Below are 12,798 nucleotides of genomic sequence, written 5' to 3'. Positions count from 1 at the left end.
TTTTTGAAAAAGACGTAAAAATCAGCTGTTGCAGTCAGGTTTTGTTGATTATTACATAGGTGTGTTGTTGTTGTTGGGTTTTTTTTATTTCTTTTTAATTTTTTACCTTAACAATGTTCTAAATATATTTAATATTAATGTCAGCATTCATACTTGTAAAACTGTATCTAATTACTGTCATCAGAGAGTGAGAGAAACTATACCTCTTAATATGTAGTTCTGGTAGTTCTGGTCAGCTTCTGCTCCCACCTTGATGAGACACGTCAGACCTTCAGCCATCACAAACTCATGGACCAGATCTTTGTCATCCTGAAGTAAAACAGAGAGAGAAGGCATAGAATAAGATAATATGGACGTGCTGTATACATACAGACCCACACAAAATCCTCATCATTTTGTATATTCAAGTTTCCTTCTCTTTTGTTACCACATGATGTCAGTAATGTGCAGGATTAGGACTAAAGTTGACAGTACATAAACTTTCAATCCCCAGCTGGTTCAGGCCAGCTGACACACTCCACATGTCAACAACCACGTGTTTTTGCAATGTGTTGCTTCTGCCATGTCATCTCGAAAACAAAAATTAAAAGGGTGATTAATCAAAGCACTTCAAGGAAGTTGTCTGACCAAACTCAAAAGAACGCTGCCTTCAGGTGCACTACCAAAGTTCTGACGTTATCAAGCTTTATTCAGCAGAGGAATGACAAGAAGATGCAATGGATGTTACTCAAACCTACTTCAAACGTCAAACTTGTATGTTTTTGGGCCATTAAAGTGTTTGCAGATTGTATTCATGATACTTACAATAGCACTTAAATGCTACAGTAATTTAAAGTTCTCACATTGCTGTTTTGTTTGTGTTATTATATTGTGTTTGTCGTTATCGACACCAGCCCACGCCGGAAAAGTTAACACAGTGGTTGTTCCATTCCGGGCTACTGTAGAAACATGACGCCCGGCTCCGTGAAGAAAGGACTACCTCCCCTATGTAGATATAAACGGCTCATTCTAAGGTAACAAAAACAACGACTCTTATTTTCAGGTGATTATACATTAAATAAAACATACTTATTAATATTATATTTAATTTCTGCCAATAGATCCACCTTAATGATACACACTGGTCCTTTAACTAACGCCACTTCCAAAGATATTTTAACCCAAACCACGATCTTTTCCTTAACCTAACCAAGTTTTGTTTGGGACTTGCGCAGGCAGTTGCTTGTGTTGCTGGACATTAGTAGGAAAACGCACAAAAAATAACAAAAGGACTTTTCGCAATAGATATCATATGAGGATATGAGGATATGAGGATACGTTGGTGTTTGTGTGCTGCAGAAAAAGCACTCGGTGTTTTACGTGGCTGACTTCTCTCATCCTAAAATAAAGATTCACACAAAAACAAATGTAAACACCCCCCACCCCACACACACACACACACACAGGCCTACACACACCCACACACAGATACACACACACAGGGAGAGAAATGCCACGTTGATGGATATCCCTGTCATCATGGAGGCGCACGGTAGCCACAATAACCAACTGTGTTCTGCAACAACAAACTGACAGTAATTGCATGTGAAATATGCGCCTCTTACCTGAAAAATCTGCTTTAGAGAGAACAGCGCTCTTCTCAAGTCACGTCCATTGGAGTTATACAGTCTTTCTGGAAAGAGAGAAACAAGAGACAAAGAAATGGTTATTTGTCAAGAATTCAGCAAACAAGTGCTATTTCAAAGTGCTCATACAAAATGTGAAAAACAGTTAAAGAAGAAATGTTTCCACCTGATTTTAAGCAAGCTTTTTTGTTTGTATTGTTCATCCCCGTGCAGCTTTCATCTCTCACTAATCCTCCAATGTGATTCATGACTAGATCAATAAAACTTGAAAGTAAAATGAGTCTCAGCTGTGCACAATAGTTATGATTACGCAGCGGAACGCCGGGAGTCAATGGAACCAATCACACCGCTTGGCTCTGATCACCTGAGGCAGGCACTTCATCACACACTTTCGCCGCGTCCTCACTTGCAGAGCAACACATGCAACTCTCTCTCTCTCTCTCTCACGCACACAAACACACATTCACGCACACCCACACGTTGCAGTGGTGATTAGAGCTGTACTGGAATGTTAATGAGCTGCTGGCCAGGCTTCAACGGTGAGGTATTCAGGTCACGACACGGAAAGCACTCAGAACCAACGACTATACAAGCTCTTAAACCATCAAACTGATATTAAGCCTTATTATTTTTTTATCTATGAACACAAAGAGATCATTAATACACTTCTATCATGTAACAGAGCCTTAAAATGTTGTAAATTGTGACCCTGGGAACTGTACTTGGTATTTCTTATCTCCCATGGTAACATTGCAATAATCCTTTTTTTAAATCTGGGGTTAATTATATATTTCTGGTACTCAGTGTTGCGTTTATAGTAATTTAACATACTCTATTCTCTTAATACTATTACAATCATCATATTTATACTATATTCACATATTTATGGATATATTTTGATGTTGATATTTGATCTGAAAGTTACAATTTCCTCTTTCTTGTAAGGTACAGTGTCTGTATATCTATGAATCCATATACTGTATGTGTGTATGGAGGTTGGCAAAATTCAACAAATACTAGAAACCTGTATTCAACCTGTAAAGTTACATTTTTGGCAAAACTGTGTAATGAAGTTGTTGATTTATTGACTTAGTGCTGTTGTACTAAAGTTTATTATTCTTTCTATCATTCCTCTTATTTTGTCTTCCCTGTATATACAAGTATTTTTATTTGCATACTATACTACTACACAGTACTTGTATTTGCATGTGCATACCACCATAATGATAACACGACAGACATGTTTTTCCTAGAGATGGGACCGATCGGAGCCAATATTTGGTATCAGGTTCCGATATCGGACTGCAGGTTACCGATCCAGGTACTGAGCCATATAAATATGTCACTTTCTCATTGCACTCGTCTTTAAAATTCTCTTATAACTTTCTAACTCATTTATAGAAATCTTATAGTAGTTGATAATTTAATTGTTGTGCACTTTCAAGTTTTTCAAAGCATTACAGGAGTTGCTTTACCAACTTGCACTCCTACATTTGTTTGTGTGTGAAGCCTACTTAACCTATAAATTGCTTTGGAATACATTTAAATGTAATGCAAAATTGCAATGCAATGCAAATATTATGCAAAAAGAGCTCTGATATTGGAATTATGTCGGTTTTCCTCAGTGCTCTGCATTAAGCTCAGTCAGTCTGCTCAGTTGAGTGTTCATGCTGTCCATTTGTGCGTATGAACAGTTGTGCATTCAGCTATGTGTCAGCGGGGGGTTTGGGAGTCTGCATGTGTAAATCCAGAGTTTGCATGTTGATGACAAATCCTTCAGTCCATCAGGAGGGGGTTAAAAGTGTACGGAGGTAAGGGCCTGCTGTCTGGAGCTCAGTGGTTACCGTCGCTAAGCTAGACGATGCAAACCCAAGGCCAGGGTCAAAATCATTATCATTCCGCACACAGACGAAGAATCACAGGCCTGTCTGTCTGCATTCATGAAATACATCTGTGATAGCCTACAGCAGAGATAATCAAATCATACAAATCATTAGTGCCGGGAGGAAACTGTGGCAAGGAGTGGCGATGTGTGGGAACTAAAGAGTGACTCCAAACTCACCCAAAAACAAAACAAAGAGTATGGTAGGAGGGAAAGAGAGGAAAGAACATTTCTACATACGCATGAAGGGGTTGGACTAAGAGAAGGGAATGGAAGGAAAGGACAAGACAGAAAAGGAAAGGGGTGACCACTGAGTACAGACCAGGGTCTGATTTGAGGAAAGAAAGCCAATTGCTTCTGGGTAATCAAGGCAGAGGAGACAAATGAGAGAGCCGAAGACGTGGAAATCCCCTTCCAAAAATACACAAACTACATATACAGTATGTCTCTGCCATGTCTTCTGAGTTCAATTCAGATTTGTTGAGTTAGAACAGCTGATTGAAATGATGTTTAGTTTACAGTAAGAGCCTGGCAGTTGAATGGGACGCAGTGTTCGAGTGTTTACTGCCAAACCCAACCGACTTGACATTTACTGTGTCAGATATTTAGACTACATTTATATGCACAAAATATTCCTTTTTTTTACACTTATTCCAAAAAAGACAATATTCCTAATAAGCTGTTTACATAGCTAATGTTCCCGTTTACATGCAGCCGTGCATACAATTAAAGTAAGGCTTCTCCTTGAACTACTAAAAACACAGAACCCCTTCAAAAAAAGTCCATTATAATCTATCTAGCCACACTCATATATGACCTTTCATTTGGTTAAATGCTATTTTTCTATTCTTAAGAGAGCACAGATTGGTGGCAGGTGCAATGACCTCATTCGACAAATCACAACAGACTCCAAACTGTGGCGTAGCTATAACCGGTTTGGTCTGATTCCCTTGTTCTCCTTTCTCTAGGTTTCCCTGGAAATCAAGTGGCCACTCGATGATGCAGGGAACACTTCGTCTGGCCCTCGAGGGTCAACGGCTGATTCAGTCGGTCACGTGTAATGTTCATGAGTGGGGCTGTCAGGGTAACCTTTACCAGCATGTCTGCTGTCTATCAAGAGCATGTCAGCAGCAGTGATAAACCTTAAACTTGGCTGTGAACAGGTGTGGGAAAAAGTGGGCATTATAATTAGCTAGAGTTTGCAGGGACAAAATCCAGCGATGTAAATAAACACACACTGAATTAAATGTTCAGAAAATACGTTTTGTATTTTGTATTATATTATTACAAAAGTGTATTTAATAGGGCTGTAATAAGTTTATGCAATCATAACGCATTAAGGCAAATTCGTTTTAATGGCACTAATTTCTTTAACACATTAACGCAGCTTGTGATATTTAAGTTGTAGCGGGCTCAGATTTAAATCTTGTGAAGTGAAGATTACTGGCATCATATGAAACTAGAAAACCTAAGGAATCCATTGATAACCATGTCATACTAGCTTGTCACAAAGGAGGCTAAAGAGCGCTCCAAACTTGCACTAAATTTTGGCGAGGATAAACTGGCAAGGCCATTTTCAATGGGGTCCCTTGACCTCTGACCTCAAGATACTGTATGTATATTAACTATGGACAATTTTAACCGACTGACAGCGCTAATAGCATCTGTTTACAAATGAAGCGTAAAAACAAGGTCACAAAGTAGCAGCTCCTTGTGGGTGTGTTTGTGTGACTCAGCCATGTCAGTAAGGAATGTGTTGCTGTTTTTTCTGGGTTGCTTTTAACACTGAAATTCACTAAGAATGGCGCTTTCTCTCTTATAACACACCCATCGTAATCTGACACTAAAATTTGATCACCTGTGAGTTTCGCTGGAAAATTATTAAGATGTTTTTCCGCAATGCGTTGTCAAACTAACAGTCTTACAGTCATGCCAACATCAATGTTGTCATGACGATACCCTGTAATCACCTGATAGTTGCCTAACAAAGTCTCGTCAACATGAGTACCAAACTGCTCCAGAGTAAACAGAATTTGACACTCTAAATAATCAATGGGCCATTTTCCCATTGGCACAGTTTAGGGCTCCAGCTGTCTTAACACTGCGTGTTAGTAGAGTGATGGCGCATTCAAGCTGGAAATAATTCAAACAAATGAGTCTCACCTTCAACCTCTGGGCCAAACAGCTTGGCCTAACAACAGAGCCTTCAGAGCCTGCATTTCTCTAGAGGGAGACTGAAATAACATCAAAACACAAACTAGGAAGATAATGCATCTTGATTAGGTGCCCTCCTCTGGTCTAAGAGACAGAGGACTAGTGGGAATAAGTGAGGAGGGAGGAGAGGAAAAGGAAGGATTTGCCTGTCCACGTGTCTTTTGCTGGTCATTCTCCTTTTTTCCTGGCCCTATATTTTATTATTGTCACAAGAAAGGCTGAAACACTCACTGGGATGTGTCATTGTGGTTTGTGCATGTGCTTGTGCCGAGTGTGTGTGTGTGCATGCACGTGTGTGATTGAGTGCACAAGCCCATGTGTAAGCCAGTGCCTGCATTTGCTGAGTGCAGACAGACAGATGAAGGACAGACAAAAAGGCACATTTCATTTATAGGTTCGCTTGGAGTTTTACTGTTTTGTTTTTTGGAGGACTCGCAGCTCTTGTCCACACTGTTTCACCATGACCTCACATGCACTGCAATATGTCAGCCTTAACGAGTCATTAAGTCCCAATATTCCGTCTTCAAATTTTAGATTTTCTTTAAGCAGGGGGGGAATCTGGCAGCAGAATGAGTTATTTCCACTTGTTTCTGATTTAATCTAATATGATTAAAACAAAACTCTTGGTTCCATATGTCTTTAATGATGTTTATCAACACAAAGAAACTATGAACTGTACACCAAGTGTCTATACTCCATAAGAGCTTTCTCTATAATTAGAGCTTTACATTGACATGGACGCTGGAGTCCAGTTACTGTTGGAGCTTGGTCTACACTGACTTCCAAAGGGTTTATCACATCCTAAACACCACAAGTGAGGACCAAACAGATATGAAAAGATTTCATCATGAAGGGTTCGACATTAACAATGACCCGATGGCCAGTGGCCACAAAAAGTTACTCCGTGGCCACCAAATATCCCCTGTAGGTGGCCCCCTGTGGGCAGCAAGTTTCATCAGGTCTCTCTTGAGGATGAGACTGCGTTTCTCAATGAGATTACAGTGTTTGTGTCCTCAATCACTTTAATTGCTTTGTTTTCTATTGACATGTCCTAATTAGCCGCGAGTGACACAGCGCTGCAGTGTGAAGACGCGGCATGCCGTTTTGACCTGGACTTACGTCAGACGCCCTGTTTCTCTTTATTCCCGTCATTCTCTTTGAAAGGAACGGCTGATTCGCGGAGATAGACTGTATCTTTTGTAGTGTGTGAACTAAGAGACTGTGAGAGAACAAAGAACTTGAACTTTTCAATTGAAATAATCATATATTTCATTCTGTTAATGTCTTTTCATTTATGTCCCAGTTAAAGAAGGCTGTGCTTAGATGTGATAAATTGCCTTTATTGTATAGTTTTAGCCTAAATTTGCATTTGGGACACCGAAAATGTACTTTGGCCACCAAATTTTAGGGCTTGGTGGCCTGTGGGGCCAGTGCTTAAAAATATTAGCATCTATCCCTGGAGAGTGTCCTCTGCAGTGAAACAGGGATTCCCCCAGTGCAGAGGCTGTCTGCTCAGTCGCTCAGGAGTAGTCAGATGCCTCCTTCCTCTCCTGCCATAATGAGATTAGTGCTGTGACCCTTCAGCTTTGACTAATCCCTCAACATTTACTGTACCGTCTACACATCTCCAAACAGAAAAACACACAGGCCAGCTCAGGATACACTAGGCCTAATCCACAGCAATTATAATCAAAACCACCCTGTACTTTGTTTTACTGCTGCAACGCATTTAATGCAAAACCCCAGAGTCCCCAATTAAACCGACTGTAGTCTAATTCTGCTTAGTTGGCCTTAGCAAAGGGCAGCAGCAGTCTACTACTACTACTATGCTTAATCCTCAGATTTAACAATAGGCAGCCAGCTCAGCAGATGTTTCCTAAAATCAACCTGGTTACAGAAACAGTGGTGTGAAGGTGAGATTCTGCAGGCTGACAAGAAAAAAAGGTCAAACCAAGAGACACATAAGAATCTGTTTGGCATTCAGCATGAGCTCCTCAGTCATTTAATAGCATTATAAGTCTCTATTTGAGACTCTTCTGTCTCTTAACTCACTTGTTGTGGTTTTCTGGCCCACAACTTTACTGATTTGGTTCACCCTCACCACTGTCATTGTGTCATTTTTGGACACAGCAGCGTTGTTTTTTAGTAAAAAAAAGCTCTAAACACCTATAGTACGCTAACTGCCCAGCATCAAACGGTACACGGACAATGTTAGAGACTAGTTAGTGGACAAAGTGGAGCATTTAGCAGCTAAAGAGCCATAGATACAGTATTTCCCTTAGGAGGAGAAGACCTTAAACAGAGATAAAAGCAATAGATTATTGGACTTACATTCATATCCAGAGACACAACTCCAAATTAATTTTATATTGCTCCATATCTGCTGAATTGGCAACTACTACTACTGCTCCCAAGTGTGTTTTTGCAGATTTAAATAAACATGTAACTGACTAAAATTAAATGTATAAATTAATTCATTATAGAAAAGAATAATAAAGTAGACTGTTGCAAAAGAATCCTAATATGCAGTTTCTCTCTGGAAAAACAAATTCAGTGCATTTCTGCAGAGGAAGTGGGGGGTCTCAGCAACTTGATGTTACAGATGCCACATTCATGTTGTCCTACACTCTTTGGCGGTAAGTGTGAGCGATCCAATGGAACCGTCTGCTTTATCATTTCCCCTTTTCTAATCCTTTTTCCAGCCATAGCTTAAATGTTGAGCATAATTACTGGAAGATCATTAAGAATTGATGGATAAAACAAATACAGCAGGTGCAACCTCTCCGCCCGCACTATAAACCCGATCAGAGGGAATTATTTCAGTGTAACACATCTTTATTGGGTCACAGGATATTTACAGACACTGAGGTCAACCAAGGGTAATATTTTTCAGGACGGTACAACTGTCTATGAGTCAGGCGAGAGAGGGGCGGGTCACAGCTGGTGGTCTTGCATTAAAGCCCAGTTATAACCGCTGACCGCTGTGTTTCTGGAGGATTTCATTGCAACCCTCTAAAAAAGCCCCCACACGGCTGTCTGGGCCGATCAGTCAGTTGGCTTCCAGACTCTTCTGTGGGATCTAAAATAAAGGAGTGAGAGGAGCATGAGGTGTAATGGCACGCTGGAGAGCTTGATTTAAGCCAAGGAAGTCCTTTCCCTCTCTGTGCTGGTATGATGCTATAAATATACAGTAGGTGGGTTGGGTATCTAACATACTGTAAAAAGCCTAGATACTGGGGTCAATCTTTGTTCAGGTCATGCGTGAGCACGCTGCCCTGTAGCTCTATATTGACTGAAGGCAAAAATAAGTCAACTGGATGATACAATTCCACTTATTGCCAATGCAGTTTCACCTGTGTCAGAAATTTCTTATAAACAACTAATAAACTTTTGTCTCCAGCTGAACATTGGAAATAAGGAATTTCACACCACTGGCAGATTTGTTTAGACTTGTTTTAAGCATATACCGTACATAAGAAGTGGATGTAGTCACCTTGAAGTCACACATTGGTTTGTGGACTGCCGTTTTGAAGCCTCGAGATCAGCATTTTGGCCGTCGCTATCTTGGTTATTTGCAACCAGAGTGACACAAGCTGTCAATCACAAGGTAACCAGGCCCTAAAGCATGCCCTGCTTTATGGTCTATTTGTCTGTAAATGGGACCATAATTTACTAAACGAACATCATGTTGTATGAGGACTTGAATCTAGCGATTAAGATCATAAACTCATGTTTACAATATTTACTGAGGTAATAAATCAAGTGAGAAGTCATTTTCTCATAGACTTCTATACAATCAGACTTCTTTTTGCAACCAATGGAGTCGCCCCCTGCTGGCTATAAGAAAGAATGCAAGTTTAAGGTGCTTCCCTATTGGCTTCACTTCTCAGATCTGGAGGTTGCCCACTGGTTTTAAGACAACTCAATGCAAAATTAAATGATGTAAATGTTTGCATTTTGTGCAAAGATACTGCTGGGTGGTATTTCCTTCTTGTGTGCACATATGTGTGGAGTGGCATGCCTATTAATCTGTAGTTAAAAGAATAAATACTCCATCAATCTGTCATAATCGAATAGAGTTTGGACAATAACGCATGATTTCAGTCTCATGTCAAGTGAAGTGAAAAGGAAAAGTTGGCAGGCAGCAAAGGCCAGACTGCTGAGGATAACTTGGTTATTTTGCGACTGTCTATTTTTTGTCTGTTGGTCTTGGCCTACAGTATGAGTACTGGAGGCTGCTGATGGTACAGATGACGATAGAGGCCCCGTGAGCTCAGTGTGTGTGTGTGTGTGTGTGTGTGTGTGTGTTTGTGTGTGAGAGAGAGGAAAAGAGAGGGAGAGTGAGACCTCCAAGGTTTCACTGTAGCATTCATGAGATTTAAAGAGTGGCGACGGACCTAGACAGAGATTACACTAGGCTCAGCAATGACACATACCCACACAAGCATGTACCCACGTCCTCAGGCAGATACAGTACGACAACACTTGGGAGTACACGAAAACAAACTTTTATATGATTCCCATAAATCCACCCCTGTGGAAACAAATGGCTGCTATATTTTATAGTTAGCACACTGATATACAGTACATACATACAGTATAGACACACACACACATCTCCAGACTTGTAACCTTGAACCTTGAAGGCCATCAGCTGGGAAAGAAGCTCAGAAGCAGATGTCTTCAGGAAGGAAACTCACTGCCACATAAACACATGCAAACACATAAAAATACACACATGCTCCCAAACACAGTATGTCCCGACATACTCCAAGACCAGAACGTGCCCTGTGCCCTTCATGTGCCCCTGGCACCTCTGAATTAGATACTGCAAACACAAACACACACACACACACACACACACAGGAATAGTTACAACACAACACAAACACAAATATATCCAGCTTTTCTTACAGGCACCCCATCTTACCCGTACCACAGTGATGACAGGCCTGAACCCGACAGGCAGCTACAGTAAGGCTCTATATTCACACACTACCTTAATTACTATACTGTATCCACAGTGACAGTGATGACTCATTATATACTCACTAGGGCTGTCAATCGATTCAAATATTTAATTGCGATTAATCGCATGATTGTCCGTGATTAATCGCAAATTAATCGCACATTTTGTTATCTATTCTAAATGTACCTTAAAGGGAGATTTGTCAAGTATTGGGCAAATATGCTGCTTTATGCAAATGTATGTACATATTTATTATTGGGAATCAATTAACAACACAAAACAATGACAAATATTGTCCAGAAACCCTCACAGGTACTGCATTTAGCATAAAGAAATATGCTCAAATCATAACATGGCAAACTGAAGCCCAACAGGCAACAACAGCTGTCAGTGTGTCAGTGTGCTGACTTGACTATGACTTGCTCCAAACTGCATGTGATTATCATAAAGTGGGCATGTCTGTAAAGGGGAGACTCGTGGGTACCCATAGAACCCATTTTCATTCACATATCTTGAGGTCAGAGGTCAAGGGACCCTTTTGAAAATGGCCATGCCGGTTTTTCCTCACCAAAAAATTTAGAGTAAGTTTGGAGCATTATTTAAAATCCTTTGCGACAAGCTAGTATGACATGGTTGGTACCAATGGATTCCTGAGGTTTTCTAGTTTCATATGATGCCATTACCTTCACTACCTTTGTGTTATTATTGACAGCCCTACTATTCACATCAATATTTCAAGATATTGTACAATATTACACTGTGTAAGTTAAAAAATGACTTGTGTAGTTCTTTCCTATTAGTTTGTTCTCTTGTGCCATAAATGTAGAACTGTCAATTTCTGTTCCCAAAACAGAAGAAAAGCAACTTCTTCACATTTTTCTGTCAGAAAGCATTCTTGTGCTGTAAAGATAGAAGTATATTTGCTGTCTTGCAAAGAGTTAGATAAGAGGTTTGACAGGAAACAAGGGGAACTGGCTAGCCCGGCTCAGTCCGAAGGTAACTAAAAACACCTACCTCCAAAGCTCACTAAATAACATATTATATTTCCTGAAGTCTCCACTACCACCACCAGACATGGGCTCCAGAAAATTACTGCTCGCTATAAGAAATAGTCTGTATAGATACAATGAGTTAGTTAGTGAGCAAAATGTCGAACTGCCAAACTTTAGCCTCATCAAAATCTTGGTATATGGTATTGGTTTAACACTTTTAAATCCCTTTCATTCACATTTTTACCAAACTGTTTCATGCAACTGACATTATGTGAAGGAGTTGCTCTGTATTTGCATTTTATCTGTGATAATGCATTGTTTTAAAGTGTGACCTGATTTTTTGCAGCATGCAGCCAGACACAAAAGCTGATTGTGGGAAATATTGTGACGTTCAAACCCACATACAAGTGTGCACGTGTGAAACAAGCGTCCAGTGTTTTCCCTCGCTCTCCCCTCCCCCTTTATCATTCTGTCTCTCTCTCTCTCTCTCTCTCTCTCTCTCTCTCTCTCTCTCTCTCTCTCTCACGCTTGCCACTGATGTAATTGTTAATTGACTGGACTCACTGGACATGTGCAATAACAATCCATGTCAGAAATAAGACAAAATGAGATGTTACATGAGAAGATTGATACCACTATACTGTCATGTATGTACGGTAAATGTGAAGCTCCAGCCAGCAGCCGGTTAGCTTGGCTTAGCATGAATTCAACTTTTGCTCAACTGTTGCATGCAACCGGCATTATGTTACAGAGTTGCTCTGTAACTGCATTTTAACTGGCATGTGCATAGACAGAAATAAGACTGAAAAAATGACAAGCAGAGAGATTGAATGAAACCAGAGCTTTGTATAGGTATACTGTATGTTCTCAATTTTAGTATAAATAATGTATAATGAGCACTGATTGTTATGTAATACTATGTAATAATGTTAAGCCAAATGAGCATTTAAAGGTGTTCTTTAAGTAACAACTCTTTTATTGGCTTTGAAAATGTACTTTTCAAGTGTCTTTGATGGCAAGTCATCCGAATAAATTGGCTGGATTGAGTATATAGGAAAGGGGAGACTGACAAAGAAGAGAGAGGAAGACAGACATAAAAGAAAGTAAAGACAGAGA

At 40.1% G+C, this 12,798-nt stretch overlaps 1 protein-coding gene across 5 annotated transcripts in view; it reads right to left on the bottom strand.

Moving 5' to 3' along the window:
• The window catches only part of fhod3a (formin homology 2 domain containing 3a), a 73,805-nt gene that overhangs the window by 36,329 nt on the left and 24,678 nt on the right, over positions 1–12,798 (bottom strand). For 4 of the 5 annotated variants that reach the window (XM_037794361.1, XM_037794363.1, XM_037794364.1 and 1 more), the window contains exons 4-5: positions 1,605–1,672; positions 204–309 (exon numbers count right to left, since the gene is read on the bottom strand). In XM_037794361.1, the coding sequence (XP_037650289.1) occupies positions 204–309; positions 1,605–1,672 (174 nt within the window). Of the gene's footprint in view, positions 1–203; positions 310–1,604; positions 1,673–1,791; positions 1,870–12,798 lie in introns of those variants that run through there. The other variant, XM_037794365.1, reaches the window with a different exon arrangement.

Source organism: Sebastes umbrosus, chromosome 15 (assembly GCF_015220745.1).
Source record: "Sebastes umbrosus isolate fSebUmb1 chromosome 15, fSebUmb1.pri, whole genome shotgun sequence".
NCBI lineage: Eukaryota > Metazoa > Chordata > Actinopteri > Perciformes > Sebastidae > Sebastes > Sebastes umbrosus.
This window is presented reverse-complemented; position numbering and strand designations above follow the sequence as displayed.